General features: G+C 35.0%; 1 protein-coding gene across 2 annotated transcripts; it reads left to right on the top strand.

Moving 5' to 3' along the window:
- Positions 1-212: 212 nt before the first annotated feature.
- LOC132143468 (G protein-coupled receptor kinase 4-like) lies at positions 213-22,019 on the top strand. 2 transcript variants are annotated; one of them, XM_059553696.1, is made up of 16 exons: positions 213-556; positions 5,506-5,601; positions 10,289-10,401; positions 10,713-10,790; positions 10,947-11,047; positions 12,493-12,585; positions 12,800-12,863; positions 13,145-13,285; positions 15,896-16,086; positions 17,191-17,228; positions 17,571-17,660; positions 17,745-17,953; positions 19,868-20,005; positions 20,126-20,263; positions 20,798-20,929; positions 21,558-22,019. In XM_059553696.1, exons 1-16 carry the CDS (start codon positions 505-507, stop codon positions 21,600-21,602), a joined length of 1,719 nt encoding a protein of 572 aa, XP_059409679.1. In that variant the 5' UTR covers positions 213-504; the 3' UTR covers positions 21,603-22,019. The 2 variants fall into 2 exon arrangements, with proteins under 2 accessions (XP_059409679.1, XP_059409678.1); XM_059553695.1 differs by having other exon boundaries at positions 214-556; positions 20,798-20,978.
- Positions 22,020-24,528: the final 2,509 nt, after the last annotated feature.

Below are 24,528 nucleotides of genomic sequence, written 5' to 3'. Positions count from 1 at the left end.
AGAAATGTGCAGTGGTGTTGGGTATTTATTATTTTATGTATAATAATAATACTATATATATATATATATATATATATATATATATATATATATATGCATGTATGTCTTTTGTCTTTGGCAGTAATGTAATGCCCTGATGACTCTGAGCTAGAGAGCGAGGCTGCTGGGTTACACTCATTCTGGTTGTAAGATGATCCCTCCTCCTCCAGAGCTGACGGTGTAAGCGAGTGCTGCTCGAGACAGGAAGGACTGCTGAGCACTGAATGCTAACAAGGGGGAGAGAGAGTACATGTCCACGGCGAGCGAAAAGGTGGGGGGTTCAACAGCGAGATATGGAGAAATACAATTAACCTGCAATGTGCCAACGCCAAATTCACGCCGATCACAACCATCCTCACCACCGATCATCATCCTCATCCTCACCGCCACCAACAGCGCGCGCGTCCTTGTCTTTTTCCTCCTAAGTGAAATGTATCGGGACTGCATGGGATCTTTTTTCTGACAATGGAGATTGAGAATATCGTGGCCAACACCGTGCTGCTGAAGGCGAGGGAAGGTAAGAGACGCGCAATGGCGCAAGCAATTATCGCCGGACGCGTCCTAATGAATCCCGTATTAACTTTAACACGGACGAGGCTGAATTCAGCGTCTCACTGGATCTGAGTATCTTCGCCACATCTGTATACAGTGTTGAATGTTCTTTCAAAAGTGCTCTCTGATAAATAGCATCTCATTCAGTATGCTATTACGCACTGATTATGCTCAGTCTCCTCTGTCAGACCCTTAATGGAGGTTACTGTGTATTTTCCCCTGGATTCATAACGCAGAGACCGCAGTGTACACCCATCCCCGTCTCTTCACCTGGGAGGGAGGTTGAACTGCAGTTGTAGGCCGCAAGGTTGCCCCTCTTTCTGCGCACAAATGAGTGCACTATGATAATTGTGAGCTCGGGCTGCTTCTTGCTGGACCGCTATCTTATCTCTGATAAATTAGGTATTACCAAACCACTCGATTCTGATTGGGCAAGCGCGGCATGAGCGCTCAAATGTGTTTTATTTTTAAATAAACTGTCTAACAGGATATTTTACCGTTGCCTATTTCTCCGGTTTGGCGAGTTTGGCGAATCAAAAGTTTAGGAAAAACGCTCACACTCACAGTAATACGAATTCCCTCGAATGACAGTATTTGACAGTATTTTAAAAGTAGGCATACAATTTCAATTCATACTGTGGGGTGCATTGTAACATCTGAGGGGCACGTTGTAACATGACCATATGACAGGTTAAAATTTTATCTGATCAAATGAAAAAAAAATAAAAATAAACAAGGCAAACTTTTAATAAAACAGAATACAAATTCAAATAAAATAATGTCATTTTTTAAGAATTTAAAATAATCTGATTATTGATCCCAACCTTGGGACAGCCCACATAAATGAGTAATTAAATTTTACTATGGTAAAATAGCACGTGTTGATATATTTAACCTCTTTATACTCGCCAAAACATTTTATGATTTTTTTTTTATGATTTTGATTCATAAGTTATGCTTCATCCTTGCTAGGGGACATCAAGACTCAATAAAAAAAAAAGAAAAAAGACATGAACATGCATAGGCAAAAACTTTTTTTTTTTTTTTTTTTTAATCACCAATACATTTTTAGTTTTCAGTATTTATTTATTTTTTTACCAAACTTTGTATAAAGATAATTCTCAACTATGTTATAACAGAATTATTTGATATACCATTTTTCTTTCTGCAAAATATGTGTAAAATGAACATATATATATATAGATTTTCATAATAATATATATTATTTCATAGGAATATTGAAATATAATTTCTCCTAAAAAGCGTAATAAACATGCTTTTAGTCCCGGTTTCCTCATATGAGGACATGTATGAAATCAACGTCCTGTTTTGTAACAGAAAGTCATATTTTGATTTGAAACACCAAACGTTGATTTATGACACACAGTTTAAAAAATAATCAGATTTAAATGATAATTACAAAATATGATCATATTTGCATAAGAGTGTCACTAAATTAATATCAGACATTTTTGAAGACCAGGGAGAGGGAGTGGTCATAGTGCAACATCCAAACATTTGGTATCTCTGAAAAGCCCTGAATGTGCTCTGTACAGCACATCCAGACTAAAAACTGTGGCATGTACAGTCTCAGAGAAATTCACTGAAATAGAATGTCCTCATATGAGGATGCAAGGTCTAAGGAGGTTAAATCATTTGTGTTACAACTAACCCTCCTGTTACTTTGTGCCCAGCACTCCCCTAATTATTGTTATTCAGCATGACAAAAATTATGTAATATTAATATGCGCATGCCCAGTAAGCCCAAGTGGCCGTAGTTGTATCCCCTCTAGCCTTAACCGCAATAAAGGGGCAGTCACACTTTTAATTCAGTAGAATTCCATTCATATAGATGCAAATGTGAAGATGTTTCGCAAATTTGTATCATGAAAAGCCGTATGACCAATAGATCAATACGTCATTCGTAATGTGATGAAATTATGAAACACATAATTAATTGCATAACATTATGCAGAATATGACGTCATATCATATCGGAAGCTTTTATATTGCCATGAAACTGAAGTAGCCATAGATCTTTTCTTCCATATTGTGGCTTATGGAGTGTACGGAGTGTATTGTATAACAGATGATCAAAAAATAGAAAATGTTGGGGGTACTTGGTTCTATGCATCAGTTGTTGATGTGATTTTGAGAAATTTACAAGCTCAAAGTAATCGCATACAATAAGATCTATAACATGCTTTCAAACAAAATAGCATGCATTTTTTTTTCATGCCAATTTTAAGATTACTATTACTGTTAATAATTGAGAATCTTCAAAATACCAGCTTTAAACCTGGGACATAGAGGGCCTCAGCAAAGATAAAAAAAATCTGACTAACTTAACCACTTTAAATGCTAAAAGATTTATGCTTATAATTATGCTTATAATTAAACCAATCGGCACTCCTAGTTTCTGGGAAAACAAACAGTATTATCATTGTTACAGCAGAAGTACTCAAAGAAATATCTTAGGCTACATAGGAGTTAAAAGGACTGAGAACCACTGCTTCTTTAAAAGGCATTTTTTTGTTCACATTTGTGCCAGTAGTAGTTTCCTTTAAGTGTGTTAGTTGATTTGATATTCTTCCCTTCTTTGTTTGGTAGAGCAAGTATCAGGTTGTGCACAGTTATCTCAGATAGGCCTTCGCTTGCAAAAATAAGGCTGTTCTTTATGATAGGGCCAAAAAATGCATATCTGAGGTCGTCTAAAATGATTACATAATAAAGTTACAAATGGAAAGATTTCATCAAACGATTTAAGTATTCAGCATTTTCTGGGATCTATCTTTCTTCAAATGATTTAGGTATTTGGCATTAAATTTCGATTATTTATTTTGTACATTTTATTTAGATTTTTGCTATATCATTTTTATTTTATATATTTTATATATCTTTAAAATCAGATTAATTTATAGATTTTAGTTAGATTTTATTTTATACATTTTATATATTTTTCATTTGGATTATTTAATTTGTAGATCTTATTTAATATTTTTAGATTAGATGTTATTTTTATTTTCTAAACATGATACATTAGGTTATGATTCATACGAATGCACAAAGGAAAGCAACAGGTCATTATTTCTCTTAAGTTTTTTTCCACTGTTTTTAAACTCCTCATTGCCGTAATCTTGCAATTATTATGAGCTCATAAATCCTGTAAGCACAGTAATTTTTGTTTTTTATTAAAAGCAAGATGCTGTTTAAAATATTTTAAGACGGAGTACAGCAGGACATGCCAACTTTCCAAAAGTGTTTTATGTCGACTTCCCAAATAAATTTTAGAGGAATGCTGAAATGGCATAATCGTTGTGTTTCTGTTTGTGTTGAATAATGAGGAAATAGTTGGAGTTATTGCATGTCTATAGGCAAATTGATTTGCAGTGAAAGTGACAAAGTGTTGATCTCATTGTCTTGTTTTCAGCCAGTCATCTTACTTTTCCTCCTGTTTATCTTGTCCATTATGTAAATACAGAAAATATGTTTGTCTACCTTTACATGAACTGTTCCAAAAATTGCTTATATCCTTGCATAGACAGACCTTTGACTTGTGGCATGAAGGACGTTTATTATAGTCTCTTACTTTGTTTCACTTCAGCGGTTGCTAATTTCTGTACTTCTAGTGTAGATTGCACAAAGTGTATCATGTGTGAGGGTATGACTGGTCAAACAGCTCAGCGGTTGTGTGTGTTTGTGTGTGTGTGCATATTATTGCATTAGTATTGAATGAGTGGTGTGTTGTCAATGTATAATCAAATGGAAGAATGAACATGTTGTACTATGTGCATCTGTGGAGTCACTGTCAATTTACATCTTAGATCTTAATTAGAATTAGGAGAGACTGCTGTTTATATTAGATGGTGATCACAATGCCACTAAATTAGAAATATTTGTTATGTAACATACTGGTAAAAAAAAAATGCATAGGCTGAATGCACTGTAAGTCGTCTCCTAAATGCATAAATGTAAATTTAATTGAAGTAAATGTAGTTAATTATGTTAAAAAGTAACTGGAGGTTAGATGAGATAAAACAGCCAAGACATGTGTATGCATGTATACATAGACCAAAAACTGCTCTCTCTCAGACAGATTTGCAAAACATATTGCTATGGGTTTCATAAGGAAATGATACAAACAATAAGATGTAGATTAATCACCTACTTCTTACCCCAAAAGTATTTGACCGCCCAAGGGTAATTTCAGAGGCCAGCAGTTCTCAGTCTGTGTGTTTTTTCAAGAGCATGACTTGTAAGGCTGTCTGTAATGTTGCTGAAATTACAGTAAATCCTGAAGGATAAACTCTTCTCATTCCTCTGTTTTGAGGAAAACTGTTTTCCCAGGAATGCTTTTGGCCTCAAGACGGCAAGCTTTTGATTACACTCTTTAATGCTGCTTGCATGTTTTGCATTAAACAATTATGTGAAAACAAGGTCTGATTATTTCAAATTATCGTACAGGTTCAAACTTTGCTAGCTGTCATGCATCTCTCTAAAGGCACTGCTCTTTTGGGATTAATAGCATTGATTACCAGATGTATGGAGCAATGTTTGTTTGTTTATTTGATTGATTCAGTACTCAGGAAACATTATGAGAGAAAGGATTTCTGGAAAACTTGCGTTTCTGGCCTTTGTGACAGGGGGTTATTACATTTTAAAAAAAAAACATTTTAATTATATGAATGAATATTACTGATTGTCAATAAAGCAAAGTATGTGCACCTGTATGTGCACGGTTCACTCATGTGGCATAAGTCAATGCCAAAATTATTATAATATTTATTTTCTATGTATATATTTATTTGAACCACAGATACAGACTGACAAATAATAGTAAAGAGGCATAGTGTTAATTTTAATTGTAATTTGCATTGAGTTCATCTTAACAGTTTCTCACCTTGTCTGTCATAGGAGGAGGAGGGAAACGGAACGGGCGGAGCAAGAAATGGAAGGAGATGCTCAAACTGCCTCATATCAGCCTCTGCGAGGAACTTAGACGCACTATTGGTAAGATGGATGTATGAAAGAGAGCATTCAGAAAATCTGCATTCAGACATGGTACTTCACACTTGAATTGCTTTGAGGGTAGGAAAATCCCTCCAGACAGAATTTAGATACGGGTGAAGAGGCATGATTAATAGTGTTCATTTTTTTATCGCTTTTCATGTTTTTTATTATAATTAATTGCGCTAAACTGACGGTCCTAGTTTCAAGGTATTAATAAAATACCAGTTTGTTTGTATTTCTATACAAACAGTCCTAGTCATGCAGGACTTTATACCTTCCAACCACAGGAAGTGGCTAAAATGAAAGTTTGCAAGTAATATCCTCTCTCATTAGTGTGATTTGATGTTGCAGTAAATTAAGAGTGTAAGCTTAAAAGGGACAAGTGTTTTTTTACATTAAAATTTTTTTTTTTTAAGAATAGAATAGTGAGTGCTAGAGTTAGAGGGTCAAATAAAGATGGAAGAGATGTGTTTTAAGCTGATTCTTGAAGATGGCTAAGGACTCAGCTGCTAAGATTGAGTTGGACAGGTCATTCCACCTGGAGGGAACATTTAATTTAAAAGTCTGTAAAAGTGAGTTTGTGCTTCTTTGTGATGGCACAATCAAGTGATGAAATATAAATCTGAACTAATGAATTTAGGTGAAGGGGTGCAGAGCCAGTGGTGGTTTTGTAGGCAAACATTAATGCCTTGAATTTTATGCGAGCAGCTATTGGTAGCCAGTGCAAATTGATAAACAGAGGTGTGACGTGCATTCTTTTTGACTCATTAAAAATGAATCTTGCTGCCTCGTTCTGGATTATTTGTAAAGGTTTGATAGAACTGTCATGAGAGCATTGCTATTGTCCAGCCTGGACAGAAGAAGAGCTTGAACAAAGAGTTGTGCAGCTTGTTCCGAAAGAAAGGACCTGATCTCACACACACACACACACACACACACACACACACACACACACACACACACATATATATATATATATAAGTGTTTACCTTGGGGATTGCTATTGTCCAGCCTGGACAGAAGAAGAGCTTGAACAAAGAGTTGTGCAGCTTGTTCCGAAAGAAAGGACCTGATCTCACACACACACACACACACACACACACACACACACACACACACACACACACACACACACACACATATATATATATATATATATATAAGTGTTTACCTTACTCTTTATTTATCAGATTTATAATATTAGTCATTATTAACAACTAAAACTTTTTTTTTACTTGTTGCACCTTGTGAACCCCAAAAGGAGTACATTAAAAAATATATATTTTAATTTGGTTCCTTAAAAAGGTTGGTTTATTTTGTAGTTCACTAAACAAAGCATACTTGCTAGTGTATTTCTTATTAAAGGCTTTATTTTGTTTAGAATGTTGCTGTCAGTTAAAAATGTATTCTGGTGTGTGGGCAGGTGTGTGTGTGTTTGCGTCAGACAGCTGTAGACCTTTGCTCAGTGAGGAAGTCCCGGCTGAGGCCGTTTCCTCTTGGCCCAGAATGCACCAGACCCAAAGGGTTCCAGAGAGTCCTGCAGGACAGGGCTCAGCTTGAGCTCTGCTCACCATCGCTGTGATTTAGTGCCGTGGCTGTATGCTGAGTTATGCACTTTCTGTGTGTATGAAGGAAATATTTGATTAAAGGGGTCATATCATACATTTAAAGCATTTTATTTTTTCCCCTAAGGTCCACAAAAATGTTAGTTGAAGGCTTTGCACCTCAAACAGTCAGAATTACGTTTTTCGCTTGATTTTCCACCCTCTCTGATTAATTCCATGAATATGGTACAATTTTGTGTCTGGTGACTTTATTTCTAAATAAAGGCACACATTTCATGTTTTGCTGTGAGACCTATTAGATATGTTGAGAAATCATTATCTAACATTGCATTAAAAGGATCTAATATTAAATGGATAATGATATACCTTTTTAAAATAGGGATTTTAGTCCATTCCTCTCCTTTCATTTTGACACAATCTGTTAAATAGAATGCAACATTTAGGATTTTTTTTATAGGGGAATTGATTTTTAATGATAAATTGTAAACCTTTAAAGACAGACTTAATCTGAGCTACAAGGTTGTTAAACAATCGTATAAGCTTTTGTTAAAGCTACTGTATAAGTCCACGTTATTTCTACTACTTTATAACTACTTTTTTTAATAATCGTATTTAACAATGAAATTTCTTTTGAAAAGTGACATTATCCATGATTATGCATAGAAATACGGTGAGTGAGAGAATCGTGACAAGCAAATCATGACAAAAGAACACTTTAGAGCTTACCCACTTTCATGAAATATATACAGGGGTTGGAAAATGAAACACCTTGTTTTAGACGACAACAGTTTATTAGGATGGTTTAGTAGAGCCTCCTTTCGCAGCCAATATAGAATCAGTTGGTCTTCGGAATGATAGATACAAGTCCTGCACAGTGGCCAGAGGGATTTTAAGCCATTCCTCTTGCAGAACAGTGGCCAGGTCTCTACGTGATGCTGGTGGAGGAAAACGTTTCCTGACTCGCTCTTCCAAAACACCCCAAACTGGCTCAGTAATATTCAGATCTGGTGACTGTGTAGGCCATGGGAGATGTTCAACTTCACTTTCACGTTCATTAAACCACTCTGTCACCACTCTTGCTGTGTGTATTGGTGCATTATCATCCTGATACATGGCTTGAACCATTGGGTGCACATAGTCCTCCAGAATGGTTCAGTAATCCTTGGCAGTATTGGGCCTGGGGAATGACATGATATTGGAGCTCAAACCATCACTGATTCACCTCCATGGCTCACTCTGGGCATGCAACAGTCCGGGTGGTAAGCTTCTTTGGGGTTTCTCCACATCGTAACTCTCCCAGATGTGGGAAAGACAGTGAAGGTGGACTCATCAGAGAACAATACATGTTTCACATTGTCCACAACCCAAGATTTCCACTGCTGACACCATTGTAACCAGTATTTGGCATTGACACAAGTGACCAAAGGTTTGGCTATAGCAGCCTGACCATGTATATTGACCCTGTGGAGCTCGACAAATAGTTTTGGTGGAAACAGGGGAACTGAGGTGCACATTCCAGGTTTCATAATCCAGGCTAGCACCTGGACATCTATTCAGATAGCTTCTTCTTGCATCAACAGTTACTCCTGTTGGATGTGGTTCATCCTTCATGGTGGTATGCTGACATCACCCTGGATACTGTGGCTCTCAATACACCAAAAAGACTTGCTGTCCTGGTCACAGATACACCAGCGCACCAAGAATTTGTCCACATTTGAACTCTGATGTGTCTCTCATTATGTTGTGTGCATTGCAGTTTTTTATGTACAGCTGTGCTATTGCTCTGCTAATTCAAACTTCACACTCTGCTCTTACTAGTTGAATGTGCAATCATTGAATATTGGCCATCAGGCTGCACACATATAGCCATGAAACCTCCAACACTATTTTGGCCAGTGTTTCAGTTTCATTGTTCAACCCCTGTATATATATATATATATATATATATATATATATAGAAAATTGTACATATACTTCGCAGTATCTGCAAAGTGTACATACACTTGATTCTTAATATTGTGTTGCTACCTGGATGGTTCACAGCTGTATTTTTATTTATTTATTTGTTTTTTTGTGAGTTGTTTATGAGTACCTCGTTTGTTCTAAACAGTTCAACTGCTGCTCTCTGTTCTTCAGAAAAATCCTTCACTTGCCACAAATTCTTTGGTTTTCCAGCACCTTTTGCACATTTGAACCCTTTCCAACAGTGACTGTATGATTTTGATATCCATCTTTTCACACTGAGAATAACTGAGGGACTCACACAACTATTACATAAGGTTCAAATGTTCACTGATGCTCCAGAAAGAAACACGATGCATTAAGATCAGGGTAAAGTGAACTCATTTTGTTTTCTGGGAAACATGTAAGTATCTTCTGTAGCCTCTAAAGGGCAGTACTAAGTGAAAAAATATGATATTTAGGCAAAATAATGTACATATCTTTATTGTGTTCAAACGTTTACAACCCTGGGTTTTAATGCATCGTTTTTCCTTCTGGAGCATCAGGGACAATTAGAGCCTTTTATAATAGTGCATTTTGCAAATGCAAATAACATGCATTTTGGATGATCCCTCTTATTTTTTAATTAACATTTTGTAGATACTGCAAAGTGTATGTAAAATTTTGACCACAACTGTATATGTATCAACATGCACATATTGTTTAAGCTCTTTTGTTTAAGCTGTAAAGTACACAGTCTTGTACCTAGGGCTGCACGATTATGACAGAAATCATAATTGTTCATTATTCCCTTGAAATTTGTATTGCTATTGTTAATTACGATTATGACCATTTACAATGAGTGATGTTAATACCATTATTTGATGCAACTGCATGCCATATTTTTATATAATCATTTTATTCCTTGGGAAAATGAATGGGGAAATACCGGAACCAAGACTGCTGTAGAAGTATTTGAACTTCAACTAATTCTTTAACATAGCTTCAATAAATAGCCTTATTGCATTTGATTTGTAAAAGTTTCACTGCATTTTCATAATACAATGAACTCTTTTATTTCAAAAGGTCAATTTAATATTTAATAATATGACCCTTTAAAGGAAAAATATGACAATGATAGGTTTAACCCTCTTTCTGTCTCTCTTGTTTATCACTCTCAGAGAGGGATTACACTAGCCTTTGTGAGAAGCAACCAATTGGTCGTCAGTTATTTCGGCAGTTCTGTGACACGCAGCCCAAATTACGGCGGTGCATAGAGTTCCAGGATGCTGTGGTATGAAACCTCTGCACAAATATACATATAATCTGTAACTTCTCTTTTTACTCTTTTACCATCTCCGTGTCAAAAATTCAATTGTTTTCTTACCTTCACTCATAAAAATAAAGGTTACAAAAGGCTTTCCCAAAGATCCTTTTAGTGAACAGTTCTTTTGGATCATTTGAATAATGGTTTGAATAATCTCAAGAATAAAGGACCTTTTGTGCAAACAAAAGATACCAGTGAAAAACTTTTTCTAAACCTTTACTAAATTCTATGATTTCATCTCTAATTTCAGCATTATTTGTGTGTGTGTGGTTGTTTAGGCAATGTATCAGGTGGCTCCTGATGAGAAGAGGAGAGACGTTGGTTTAAATATTTTAGACACATATTTTAATAATGGGGTAAATATTGTTCTCGCACACTCCTACATGCATGTGTACTTTGAAAGAATTGCTGAATTAATGATTGAACTTGAACTTCTCTCTCTCTCTCTCTTTTTTAAATTGCACCCTATCAACCGCTCTTCCTGTTTTCTCTCCCTCCTTCCCATACTGTAGTCGGCAGCTCATTTACCAGAGATCGCTCAGGATGTGGTTGGGGAATGCAGGCAGAAACTGGAACAGAGTCCCTGTAAAGAGCTGTTCCAGGAGTGCACCAGGTAATAACAATGTTATTTTGAATCAAGCCAGTTCATTTGCCAGCCATCTACTGTAAGTAACAGCAGTTTTGCTGTCAAGCAATATCTATGCAACAACTTTCGGTAGAATAATAATCTTTAAGACACTTTCCCAGGTATTGATTCAATATTACATTACCGATTGATAATTTGAAAGAAGTTAGTAGTAAGTAGTACTGAAAGAAGTACTGAAACCAACTCTACCAAGGCTGCATTGAAATTGATCTAAAATACAGTAAAACTGTAATATTGGTAAAAAAAATATTATAGTATTATAGTATAATTTATACTATATTTTATAAAGTTATTTTCAATTTACAGCATCATTACTCCAGTCTTCTATGTCATTATCGTTTACAAACATTCTAATATGATGATTTGATGCTTAAGAGTGCTTTCTTATTATTATCGAAAAGAGTTGTGCTGCCTAATATTTTTGTGAAAACCATGACCTTTTTTCAGGAGTCTGTTATGAATAGAAAATTCAAAAGAACAGCATAATATTTTGTAACATTATCAATGCCTTCACTGTCACTTTTTTTTTATTTAATGCATCCTTTTTTAAAAATGGTGCAAAATTGTGCTTTCATGGATTTTTTATTTATTTATTTATTGGTCATTTTGGTACTTGAGATCTCCAGTTCACACATGCACATTAATTATTGCATTCCAAAGACTGTACACATTATTATTTATTTTTTCAAACAAATTACCATCATGAGAGTAATTCAATATTTTTTTGGTTGAACTATTACTTTAAGATAATGCAGTAGGCTTGTCCATGTTTTACACATTCTTGTTATTTAGTTTATGTTTGGAATGTCAAGACTGAAGTGGAATCACTGTTTGTGGTGATACATTTATGGATCTCAGTTTGTGTTTTTTACTGGTATTAGTGTCAAGACTTATGGTTCTAGAATGAACCGTTAGCTGTAGTAATACTGTTTGTCTGAATAAAGTAAACACGTGACTTTGAATCTAAACAGTGTTTTGTGTGTTTGTGTTTTGCGTCATTCAGTCTTTTAGTTCTGTTTAGTTTAGGCTTCCTTTCTGTTGGAGAGGGGGTGAGGCGGAGTACTTTAACCCTTCCTGTTAAATCTCTATGGGCATTATTTTTGTTAAAGTGTATGTTTATGTATCTGAGTGTGATAGCGTGTTACATTAGAGGAGATAATCATTGATGATCACACGCCGTCATTTAAGTTTTGAAGAGTTGCAACCAACAAGTAGAGATGCTACAAATGTAATTACATTTTTCATGGCATACAAGCACCTCCATTTAGCAAACCGAGTATTATGGCAGTGTTATGGAACAAAGATGGTAACAGAGCCAATTTGTTTTTTTATGTATAATTGTCATATTCATGCACCATGGCATTTTTATGGCCTCTACAAATTCCTCAAGCATTCATTCTCTTCTTTTATAGGATAGTTCGTGAATATTTAAGTGGAGAGCCATTCTCAGCATATCAGGAGACAATGTACTTTTCCCGTTTTCTTCAGTGGAAGTGGTTGGAGAGGTGAGTAGCATCTCTATCAACCTTTCTGATTTTATGATGAATTTCACTTTTATGACAGATTATATACTGTTATATACTGTTTCTGTATATATTACAACTAACATTCAGTTATATACTGAATGTTAGTTGTAATGAAATCATCCTTTTTGCAATGGCAAATTATATTGCATCAATTTTTGTGCATTGAATTGACTTGAACTGTATTTTATTGCAGGCAACCAGTTACCAAAAACACTTTTAGACACTACAGGGTATTGGGCAAGGGCGGATTTGGTGAGGTGGGTAATTTCATTACTGTTGGGATCTGACATGAAATATTGGAATATATATTGAAAAACATGTTGTATATTTCAAAATCATCATAAACTATTCTTAACAAGTCTGTTATTTTGTAATGATTGTGAGTGCAGTTTTTATGACCTTTTTAATCGTCACACAGCAGGAAAGTGCAGTTATTTTTTGCTAGTTGAAAAAGTGTTACACATAGAAATGAATAACACTTTAGAGAAATGACATAAATAATTAGGTGCACTAATTGCTGCCTGATTCTTTCCACTAGGTTTGTGCCTGCCAGGTTCGTGCCACTGGTAAGATGTACGCCTGTAAAAAGCTGGAGAAGAAACGGGTGAAGAAAAGAAAAGGTGAAGCAATGGCATTAAATGAAAAACGCATTTTAGAAAAAGTTAACAGTAGTTTTGTAGTAAGTACTACTTTCTTTTTATTCCTCATTTTTACCTTTAACTTAACCTGTCGTGTCAGTTGCATGCTGGTCTTGTCTGTGTTATTTGTGCCACAAACATTTAAATCCACTCCCTGTGATTCAGTTTCTGTGAGGTTCTCAGCAGAGGGAAAATATTCCACATATTTCAGGCAAATATAAATGTACTTTTCATGGGATAAATCTCGTCTGGAGTAATAGTTCATAATGAATAGCTATGAACTGAATCAGTACCTGCCTACTTGCTAAATCACAGAGGGATGTAGCTATTTGGCTTTGATCCCAAATATCAACCATAAAAAATAATTTATTATTTGCAGTGTAAAAAAGGAATTTAAGCTATTAAAATGGTAAACAAATATTCAAAGCATATATCACCAAGCAGTCATATAACAACCTTGAAATGATCACAACACAAAACACATCCCTGGTTTGTTCATATGTTCTTCTTATTATCTTCACTAGGACCACAGGAATGTTCTATTCCAAGTTTGTTAATGTGCCACTTTGTGATGTTTCAAACAAAAATAGAGGAATCATGGGATACTATTTCATTGTATGGTTCTCATTTACCCTTTCAATAGATTGCAACTGGGTTATTGGAGTATTTTCCCCATTCACTTTCTCCATGTAAAAACTTCTTGAAGAAAATGGCTGGTTTATTGCCTTGGCACTTTCTCTTTTGGAACATTTAAATATTCTAAACCTAAAAAAAAACAAAGCTTTTTTTTTAGTTGTTGTTAAAGATAACCGCTGTAATATTTGATCAAAAAACACAGTAAAATTATAAGAATGTAAAAATAGTTATACATTTACTGTGTTGTGACATTAGAATCTATTGCTGTGGTGGCAAAGCTACATTTTTAGCAGCCATTATTCCAACCTTTTTAAATTATCTTTTGGAATTTGGTAACAGTACACATTCTAGAACCTCTAAAACAATGGATTTTAAAAGAGAATGTGTACAGACATAGCACACAGTGCCTGCAGTGTAAAGTCGGCCTCTGATTCATTCCACTACAGCTGTAGAGCACCTGAGCCTCTGTCCACCCACCCACACACAAGCTCACACAGACACACACTGCCACATACACACACATTGCAGCTGTCTGCAAATGTCTTTTAGGCATGTAGCATGCATCTAAATTTAAAAGAAAGTGTGTGTGTGTGTGTGTCTGTGTGCAAGAGCATGCATGTGTGTGTGTGTGTGTGTCTCTGTGCGCATTCATGCTACAGGCAGGAGCGATTGCTCCTCATGAGCTACTTCACAAATGAGAACATCTCTGTTGCCTAGCAATGCTGACCAAACAGCAGCGTTAGAGAGCGGAGTCAAGTGCTCTAAACCTTAAACCCACACACACACACACACATGGGCGCACACTCTACACTGTTCAATTAGTATGTTATAAACAGACTCATGTTTAAAAGTTGGGGATGCCAAGTAACAGTATAAAGTGACATAATGCTGTGACTAATATGAGCTATGTTAAATGGGAAACAGCTTGTGCTCTCTTCAGACTTTGTCTTCACCCTACAGTTACTTTGTAAACTAACTAAATAGATAATTGGTTATCTGTATGATTATGTGTGTGTGTGTGTGTGTGTGTGGGTGGGTTGTGGGTATATATGTATTATGCTCATTTAGGCTGTTTTTTTCATTATAAAATGCAGTAAAAAAGTTTTCTAAAATAGTAAGCACAATTTAATGTGATCAATTTAATGCATCATTTCTGAATAAAACTATGAATGTCTATATATATTCATAATAAATAATAAATGACCTGGCTGCTTTAGTTTGTAAACACTCATATTGGCTCTCATTGGCGTTATGTTTCACATAATGATGTGAAGGGTCCTTTGATAGTCCTCACGCTCTTGTGGAGCTGCAGGTTCCCACAGTAACATCAGCTTCTTGTTTGAGTTCACAGCCCTTTCCCACATCTGTCTACTTCTGAAACCTAACCACCCACAAAGTTGGGTGTAACCGCTGAAGGGTAAGAACCCCTCCTTAACACAGCGGTTTTCGGCTTCTGCAGTGGTACTCCTCACGCGTCACTCAGCAGGTCACAGGACATGCTGGGGTAAAATTATAATACACTGCATAATGTATGATGTAGCTTTTGTGGTTTGCTAAATGTCAAACATTGCCATCATTACCTCAACTTCACGTTTCAGAACACTTCATACTAGCTATGAAATTTAGTCCTGCACTGTTCTATAGAAATGAACGATGCCTTAAATTGTTTGATTGTTGAGGTGAGATGTGTGGTTACTCTATTACTCTCTATGCTAGTGAAACAAAAAATAAATACAGTAATGGAGATGCTGTAATGGCTAAAATCATATACAGTACATGTCCTGTGTGTCCATTTTGGATCGTATAGTTTAGTCTGTTTCTCCAGGCATAACCCTGTGAAGTTTTGAAATGTGTTTCTGTATGTGTCATCCGGATGATTTGAAACTGAAAGTGTTCACACATGAAAAAACTATTCTCATGAGCTACATTTGACTGTTTGCACCACTAAGTTTCATGTATCCTTCCTTCATGAATAGATAACAATGCACCTCTTTGTCACTCTTTTCCCTTCCTAGGTTAGTTTGGCATATGCATATGAGACTAAGGACGCTCTATGTTTGGTGTTGACTATAATGAACGGTGGAGACCTGAAGTTTCATATCTATAACATGGGAAACTCTGGTTTTGATGAACAGCGTGCCATCTTTTATGCAGCAGAGATCTGCTGTGGCTTAGAGGACCTTCATCGAGAGAGGATCATCTACAGGTGTGTTTATTAATCTCAACACACTCACATTTTACAATGTTTATATGCATTTCACAGAAATCTGCAAATTGTCCGGGATTTGAATGATAAAAGGTCTACAGATTCTGTTTAATATTAACTCAGGAATTTTTTCTTTGTTTTGCATGAACATTTTTTTGAAGAGACTGAGCAGTGGAAGGCATAGCAATGTTTGGCTGCGTGATTTGAATATATTTACATTTTTAAGTATATTTTTGAATGTTAGACTTTGCTTTCCGTCTATATTGGCAGGCATCGTACTCTATGTAAAATGAATATAAACAAATGTAGATTTTTTTGCATTTTGTCTACGCCTATAATTCAAAACAGGCACTTTCAGTTCGTATGGAATTACCTGGTCACAGCAGTGCTAGTAATAGAGCAGGACTATTATATCATCTTCTCTCAAATTACTGGGTCAACATTATCAAGATCCGCAACATGTGTTACAATACTTTTCCAATTTGGGATTTATTTTTTTTTTAAAGAAATTAACACTTAGTCAGCAAGGACACATTAAATTGATCAAAAAAACATTCATAATGTTACAAAAGATTCCTGTTTCAAGTAAACGCGGTTGTATCATGTATCATGGTTTCCATAAAAATGTTATTCTGCAAAAACCTATCAGCATTAATAATAATAAGAATGTATCTTGAGCACCAGATCAATATATTAGAATGATGTCTGAAGTATCATGTGACACTGAAAACGGGAGTGATGATGCTGAAAATTCAGCTTTACAATCACTGGACTAAATTACGTTTTAATATATATATATATATTAAACTGGAAATCTTGTAACTGTAATATTTAAGAATATTCTGTTTTCCTGTGTTTTTGATCAAATGAATTCTTCTGGTGACCAGAAGACTTGGTAACACTTTATTATAAGGTGTCCTTGTTACACGTTACGTGTACTTACTATTATAATAACAATAAATTATGCAAAATTACATGCAAGTAACCCTAAGCCAAACCCTAACCATATAGTAAGTACATGTAGTTAATTAATATTACTTGTCAAAAAAAAAAAGGTCATTAGATTGCAGCTGTGTAAAATGAATGCATGCCCTGTTTTTGCAGAGACTTGAAGCCCGAGAACATTCTCCTTGATGACCGTGGTAAGCCGTTGTTATTCACTACTGTGTTTTATGGCCTGTTTTCGCATCTGTTTACCTTATTTACGCATATCTACACTTGGGGGTGGACTCTTGACTTTTGCTAGTAGGGAACAACATAGCAAATACCTAGCAACCACACAGAAAAACCTTGGTGTTCACCCAGAACACCCTTGCATTGTGGCAGCGAGTTTTGCACAAACAAAATAAAACGTAAACACCTTATTCAGATCATTAACCTCTTAAGGGGAACATTCTTTTTACTTTACTTTTACTTAAGTATGTCATGTGTGGGCATGTTAGGAATGATAATACTGCAGGTTTTAATGAGATGCTGTTCTCCAGGGCACATCCGTATTTCTGATCTGGGACTGGCCGTCCAAATTCCAGAGGGTGAGACGATACGAGGGCGCGTTGGCACGGTGGGATACATGGGTAAGAGCCAAATGCATTCCGTATCTCTTAAGCAGTACTTGTCCTGGAGTGTTTGACTTCATGCTTGTCTCTATGTGTTTTTAGCACCGGAGGTCATTCAGAACGAGAGCTACACCTTCAGTCCCGACTGGTGGGGTTTGGGCTGCCTGATATATGAAATGATTCAAGGTCAGTCTCCTTTTCGTCGCCGCAAAGAGCGTGTGAAGCGAGAGGAGGTGGACCGCCGTGTATGCGAGGACCAGGAGGAATACACTGAGAAGTTCTCTGAAGAAGCTAAAGACATCTGCCGACAGGTGCAGACATAATGCTCTTCGGGGTTTTTTTGTGCTGTTTTGACCTTAAAATAATGTCAGAATGGTCATATTTATTGTTGAGAACACTTGAATGATGAAGAAGTGGCATTTTAACCAGTGGGAAACTTCTCATTTTCAAGTTGGTGGCATCAAATAAAGAATTATGGCTAATTAAATTGGTAATGGTGTCAGAGACATACCGGTAATGCAATTTATTTATCTTAATATATTCATTTGTTCAAAGATGCATAAATATTTAATTCATAAATGTAGTACATCTCTTTTATCTCTATTAACTTGTTTTAATTTCTACAGTAAAATAAACTCATTTTTGGCAGGGAGTCGTTTGTTTTATTATTTTATTATTATATTATTATTTATCACGAAAAAATTAAGTAGTTATGTTAAAATATATTACTACTTTTTGACATAAATCTATGATCAGTAAATCAACGCAACATTGGAAATAAGCAACATTAAAGAATTTACGATATTTGTAAATACCTTGAAAATTATATTTACAAACTTTTTTAAAGTAAAGACTATAATGTGTACATACACATGTATGATGCAAGGAAAATTATATTTTACTTAAATGATATTCCACATCACTGCTATTGTAGTATTATATAATAATTTAATAGTTATTTATATTTTAAATTGTAAAGCTTTTATATATATATATATATATATATATATATATATATATATATATATATATATATATATATAAAGCTTTACAATTATTTAAAATATTAATATATATTATAAACGTAAAGCTTTTAAGTATATATATATATATATATATACAGTACAGACCAAAAGTTTGGACACACCTTCTCATTCAAAGAGTTTTCTTTATTTTTACATGTGGAATTATATATGGAATTATATACATAACAAAAAAGTGTGAAACAACTGAAAATATGTCATATTCTAGGTTCTTCAAAGTAGCCACCTTTTGCTTTGATTACTGCTTTGCACACTCTTGGCATTCTCTTGATGAGCTTCAAGAGGTAGTCACCTGAAATGGTCTTCCAACAGTCTTGAAGGAGTTCCCCGAGAGATGCTTAGCACTTGTTGGCCCTTTTGCCTTTTGTCTGCGGTCCAGCTCACCCCTAAACCATCTCGATTGGGTTCAGGTCCGGTGACTGTGGAGGCCAGGTCATCTGGCGCAGCACCCCATCACTCTCCTTCTTGGTCAAATAGCCCTTGATGCCTTCAGTGTGACTCTACAATTTTCATAGTCACGAAAATAAAGAAAACTCTTTGAATGAGAAGGTGTGTCCAAACTTTTGGTCTGTACTGTATATACACACACCAAATATATATATATATATATATATATATATATATATATATATATATATATGTATATATATATATATATATTTCAGTTTTCATTTTAGTTTTGTTTTATATATTTAAAAAAATGCTATTTAGCTTTAATTTATTTGATTTCATGAGTTAATCTTTTTTTTAATTCAGTTATTTGCCAAAGTAGCTTTTGTCCATCTATTATTTGTTTTATTTCAGCTTTATTTCAGTGGGAAAAAAATAATAATTTTAATAGTCTTAGTTTTACAGTAGTTCATGAAAACAGTACTTTTTAGAGTCATTAATTTTAAATAAGTTATAAAGATCTAAAAACTTGTCATGTGTTTTTGTCCTTTCCATTATCATAGACACTCAGAATGCTTCAAAGCTGAAATGTTGAATGTTGGCTGTTATATGTATTCTTTTCTACATGGGAATAGTTCAAGTGCAGTTTGTTGTGGAGGAGTGTGTTTTGTTTAGTCCTCTCTCATGCTGTCATGGAAGACTACGACCTCAGGGTCACTTTTACTTCCACTGGGATATCTTCTCTTCTGTGTCAGCCTCACTTCTTTCCCTCTCTTTTCCTGGGCTCCACAGTTGTTACGTAAAGATCCAAAGGAGCGTTTGGGGAGTCAAGGTTGTGGAGCGGCTGAAGTCAAACTGCATCCTATTTTCCGAAACATCAACTTCAAGCGACTGGAGGCCAACATGCTAGACCCGCCGTTCTGTCCTGATGTGAGTTATTCATGGCCATTTATAAGTTTTTATATGCTTGATTAAAAAGACTCTTATTGGACTAAGCATGTAAGATGTTCCAATGTTGGTCATATTCAAGTTTTTTTTATATATATATAGCCACGTGCTGTGTATTGCAAGGATGTTCTGGACATAGAGCAGTTTTCTACAGTCAAAGGCGTAAACCTGGACCCTACAGACGATGACTTCTACCACAAGTTTGTAACAGGAAGTGTCTCCATCCCATGGCAAAATGAGGTACTACACTCTGGTCACTAGGGGTTAATAATGTTCATACTACCCTTTGGGTTGGCAACATTTGTGACAAACTTAAAAATAAATATTTTGCCCAACAAAGGCTACATTTAGTTAATGCAGTAATATTATGAAATATTTTTTGCAATTAAAAACAACAGTTTTCCACATCCATATATTTTAAATAGTAATTTATTCATCTGATGCAATGCAGATTTCTCAGCATCATTACTCCCGTCTTAAGTGTGATCCTTCAGAAATCATTCTAATATGCTGTCTTTAGATCTATTTAATTTTATAGCTCTCTGCTCTTATTATGTCAATATGTCAACTTTTAAGTATTTTTAGGAGGAACATCTGTTAAATGAGAGACCACTCCAATAAATCAATAACAGAGTGACTTCTTATGACTACTTTTTTTCTCTAGACGTGATAGATTAAACTTTTGATCAGTCTAAATGGTAGTCGTGGTGTGAAATAGAGATGGATTGTGCACTGTAAAGTTGTGTATTATGTGTGCGTGTGTTTGTATTTCAGATGATTGAGATGGAGTGCTTTAAAGAGATTAATGTGTTCGAGATGGATGGAGCACTGTGTTCTGATCTGGATGTGAACAAGCCAAATCCAGCACCCAAGCGAGGATTCTTCTACCGTTTATTCCGCCGAGAGGCAAGTGCTAGCATGCCGCCCGCTGCGGTCAGAGGGGGTGGGGCTTGAGGTATTTTCTGGCTCTTTCCAAATAGACCTTCCTACCTTCATCTTTTGATTCTATTGCCTATTTTGCTTCCTTAATGTTACATACAGTATTACAATTAAAATAGGATATAAAACAAAAAAAGAGTTTTTATTTCATGTTGACTTCATGTTGCACAAAAAAGCTGCCATTGGGTAACCATATTTTCATCTCCAATTTAAAATATCAATTTTAAAAAGTAAAAAAAAAAAAAGACTATTTGTTCTTGGTTCATTTGGGTGATCTGTTACTGAATTTATATTAAAATTATTTAAAAGTAGCTAAGAATGACACATAATGTGAAAAATCACACGTACACTACTTTATGATGTCTTCCTGAATTTCATAAAAAATAATTAAGCAACACTTTTTTTTTTCTTCTCGAAGGTATGTTTTGGTAAATTATTTAAACATAAAATACTACTTTTTATACTTTTATATATATATATACATATATATTCACTAATGTGACCACACATTTAGAAACACTAATGTTTGCTATGTTAGGGTATGTAATCTTCACCACATCTGATATACTGTTACTGTGCTTTTCATCATTTCCAGGTTTGTTTTAGTAATGCCAACAGTGAGGAGGAGGAGCCATCTTGACTTAAAACCACTCCCACTTCCCATCAGCTGCCAATCAGAATCCTAAACGTATGAATGTTCAACTGTATTTATGAACTGTATTAAACTGTATCATAATTAAAGAAAAGGGGTATGAGTTTAAAGAATTTTGTACATTTGTACTTGAATTATGTGTAGATGTATATTTTCACTAAAGGTTGTATTGTACAAAAAGCCATAGAAATACCACTTGAATGCATATATAATGTTTTTATTGTTATTCTTTTTCATCTGTACTGAATATGAAATGTGTATTTCTTTTGAAGCACAATATAAACCCTCACTTTTCTTGTTTTATGCTAGCCTCCTGTTAGCACCGCCTTTGTTTGTATGTTAGATTGTTTGGCTGGACAGATTTGGTTTTGTACAGTGGGATGAGATAAATGGACATAAAGAAAGGAGTACAAATGATCTATTCATCATTATCGTTTCTAGTGGTCAGCTGAAATGGGTTGATGGCTGATGGTCAATTGCTGATAAAAACTATATAGCCCACATATACTATACAGCGGGATCCAATAGTCTGACAACACTAAGCAAAATGCTTCTGTTTTGTATATTTCTAATTCCGTACAATTTTTAAATATAAACTATATGATCAGCACAACAGCATATTTGATTAAAGGTTGAATTGAAAATTAACCAGAATATTAGAGTGTCATTTTATAACCAAATTTGCTTATTTGATTAGTAAACAAAAACAAAACAAAAATGGTGTAGAAATAATTTTCATTCAGAAATTGCTAGTAAATTTCTACTAAGTAAGAGCAAGAAACCGTGAATTGAACATGAAACTGAAGCAGAAATAGTATTTAATATTTCACTAGAATACGAGATGCTTCTTGTTCATTTTAGATAACTACTTTTTTTTTAATTTTCTTATTATTCTATAGCATTCTATTTATTTCTAGTTATAAATTACAATGGAGAAGTCTAGATTTTCAGTGTAGCCTCAGACTTATGGACTCCACTGTATAAGTTATATTTTTAAAACAAAAAATGTCTTTTGACAAAGCCGTTGGTACAGGGCCTGCTCTAGGTAATTAACTTTTTTTTTTTTAAATTCTGCAATTTTGCGTCCCGTCCAGCAGATGGCGCCCCAGGCAGCCGCCTGTGTCGCCTGTCGGCAAAGCCGGCCTTGCGTTGGTGGATTTTTTTTACTGAAACAAGAAAGCGTAGCTAGTGCCAATAGCCTCAAAACGACCAAATATCGGACAATTAATTAGCTTGATTGATATATGAGTCTGTTTCTAGTCTTGACCATTTCTGCATAGCTTCCATGCAGTTCATGCAACTGTTAAGTCTTATGACCATGACGCAATGGTCACATCCTTTCGGAGGTAGAGAGAAGAGCACAGGATGTTCTAGAATCTTACAGCGTGAAACAAGTCATTTCTTTATCTTGAATCTCTGTGCATCAGGTGACTATTACCCGTTTTGGTCATGTGCATAAACAAGACAAAAACACACATTTGTTCTAACTTTAAAACAGCAGGACATATTGTGCAGTTGCCCACTGATAAACAGTTTGTAGTGGCTCATACCTGTGCCGATATCTAGAGATCAGAATGACTGATGTAATGCTTTTATATATATATATATATATATATATATACGTAAATAAATGTATATATACTGATATATATATAAGTCACTTAAAGGAATAGTTCACCCCAAAATGAAAATTTTGTCCACCATATCCAGGTCATCCAAGATGTAGATGAGTTTGTTTCTTCATTGGAACAGATTTTGGTGAAATGTAGCATTCTATCATGTGCTCATATCAATAAATCCTCTGCAGTGAATGGGTGCCATCAGAATGACAGTCTTAACCGCTGATAAAAACATCACAATAATCCGCAAGTAATCCACTGCAGTAATCCAAAACTGTAAACAAACCCATCATTAAGATGTTTCTAACTCCAAACCATTGCTTTTTAGCGGACATCACTGGAGGAATCGTTATCATGGATTATAGACTGGTATTTTAGCAAGAAGCAACAGTTTAAGGTTATAGCGCCTTGATGGATTTGTTTCTTAACTTCAGCTGTTCAAAAACTCATTCTGACGGCACCCATTCACTGCAGAGGATCCATTGTTGAGCAAGTGATAGAATGCTACATTTTTCCAAATCTGTTCCAATAAATAAACAAACTGATCTACATTTTGGATGGCCTGAGGGGGAGTAGCTCTTCAGCAAATTTTGGGGTGAACTATTCCTTGAATCATATTACACTATATTTACTCAAAATCCACATCAAATTGAAAATAGAAAATGCTTGTTATTCTTAAACGAGGCTTTTGTTAGATTTTTGATCAGACGCAGGGGAAAACCAATAATAAAAGTTTTGTTAAGTGGCTGTAGTTATGGACTGATAATGATAATCTCAAAATGAACCAAATGTTGTCCAATGAATCACTTTTGTTGACTGTTTGCTGATATCCACCACATTTAGTTCAGCTTCCTGCCTTTGCTCTTATGGTTACCTTCAGTGCCATCAGGAATCTTTACAGTGGTATCAACAGGCCAGTGTAAACCACCTAAATAAGCTTCATCTTCAAATTTGCTCACATGATGGCTCTTAAATGAGCTGTTGATTTTGCCTTAGGTATCATATGTTCAGTTAATATTCCAAACGGGGTATTGAATGATCTGTTAATGATAATCATCAAATGTAACCATGTCAGAACTGTGCAATCTGTTTATCATACACATGCACACTTTATGTTAAATTGTGAATATTCATTTGTTTTACTTTTGTGTGTATTTGTTTGCCATTATTTCAGTCACAACGAGGTAATGCTTCCATTCAGAAATGGGAATTAGTCTTAGATGTTTCATTCCTAAATGTGTAGAAAAAAAACCCACTGAAATGTCCTTTATAAAGGATTATTTTATTTTGAAGCA

This window comes from Carassius carassius, chromosome 7, assembly GCF_963082965.1.
Source record: "Carassius carassius chromosome 7, fCarCar2.1, whole genome shotgun sequence".
In the NCBI taxonomy this organism is placed as follows: domain Eukaryota; kingdom Metazoa; phylum Chordata; class Actinopteri; order Cypriniformes; family Cyprinidae; genus Carassius; species Carassius carassius.
Note: the sequence above shows the minus strand (reverse complement) of the source record. Positions and strands in the feature narration are given on the sequence as shown.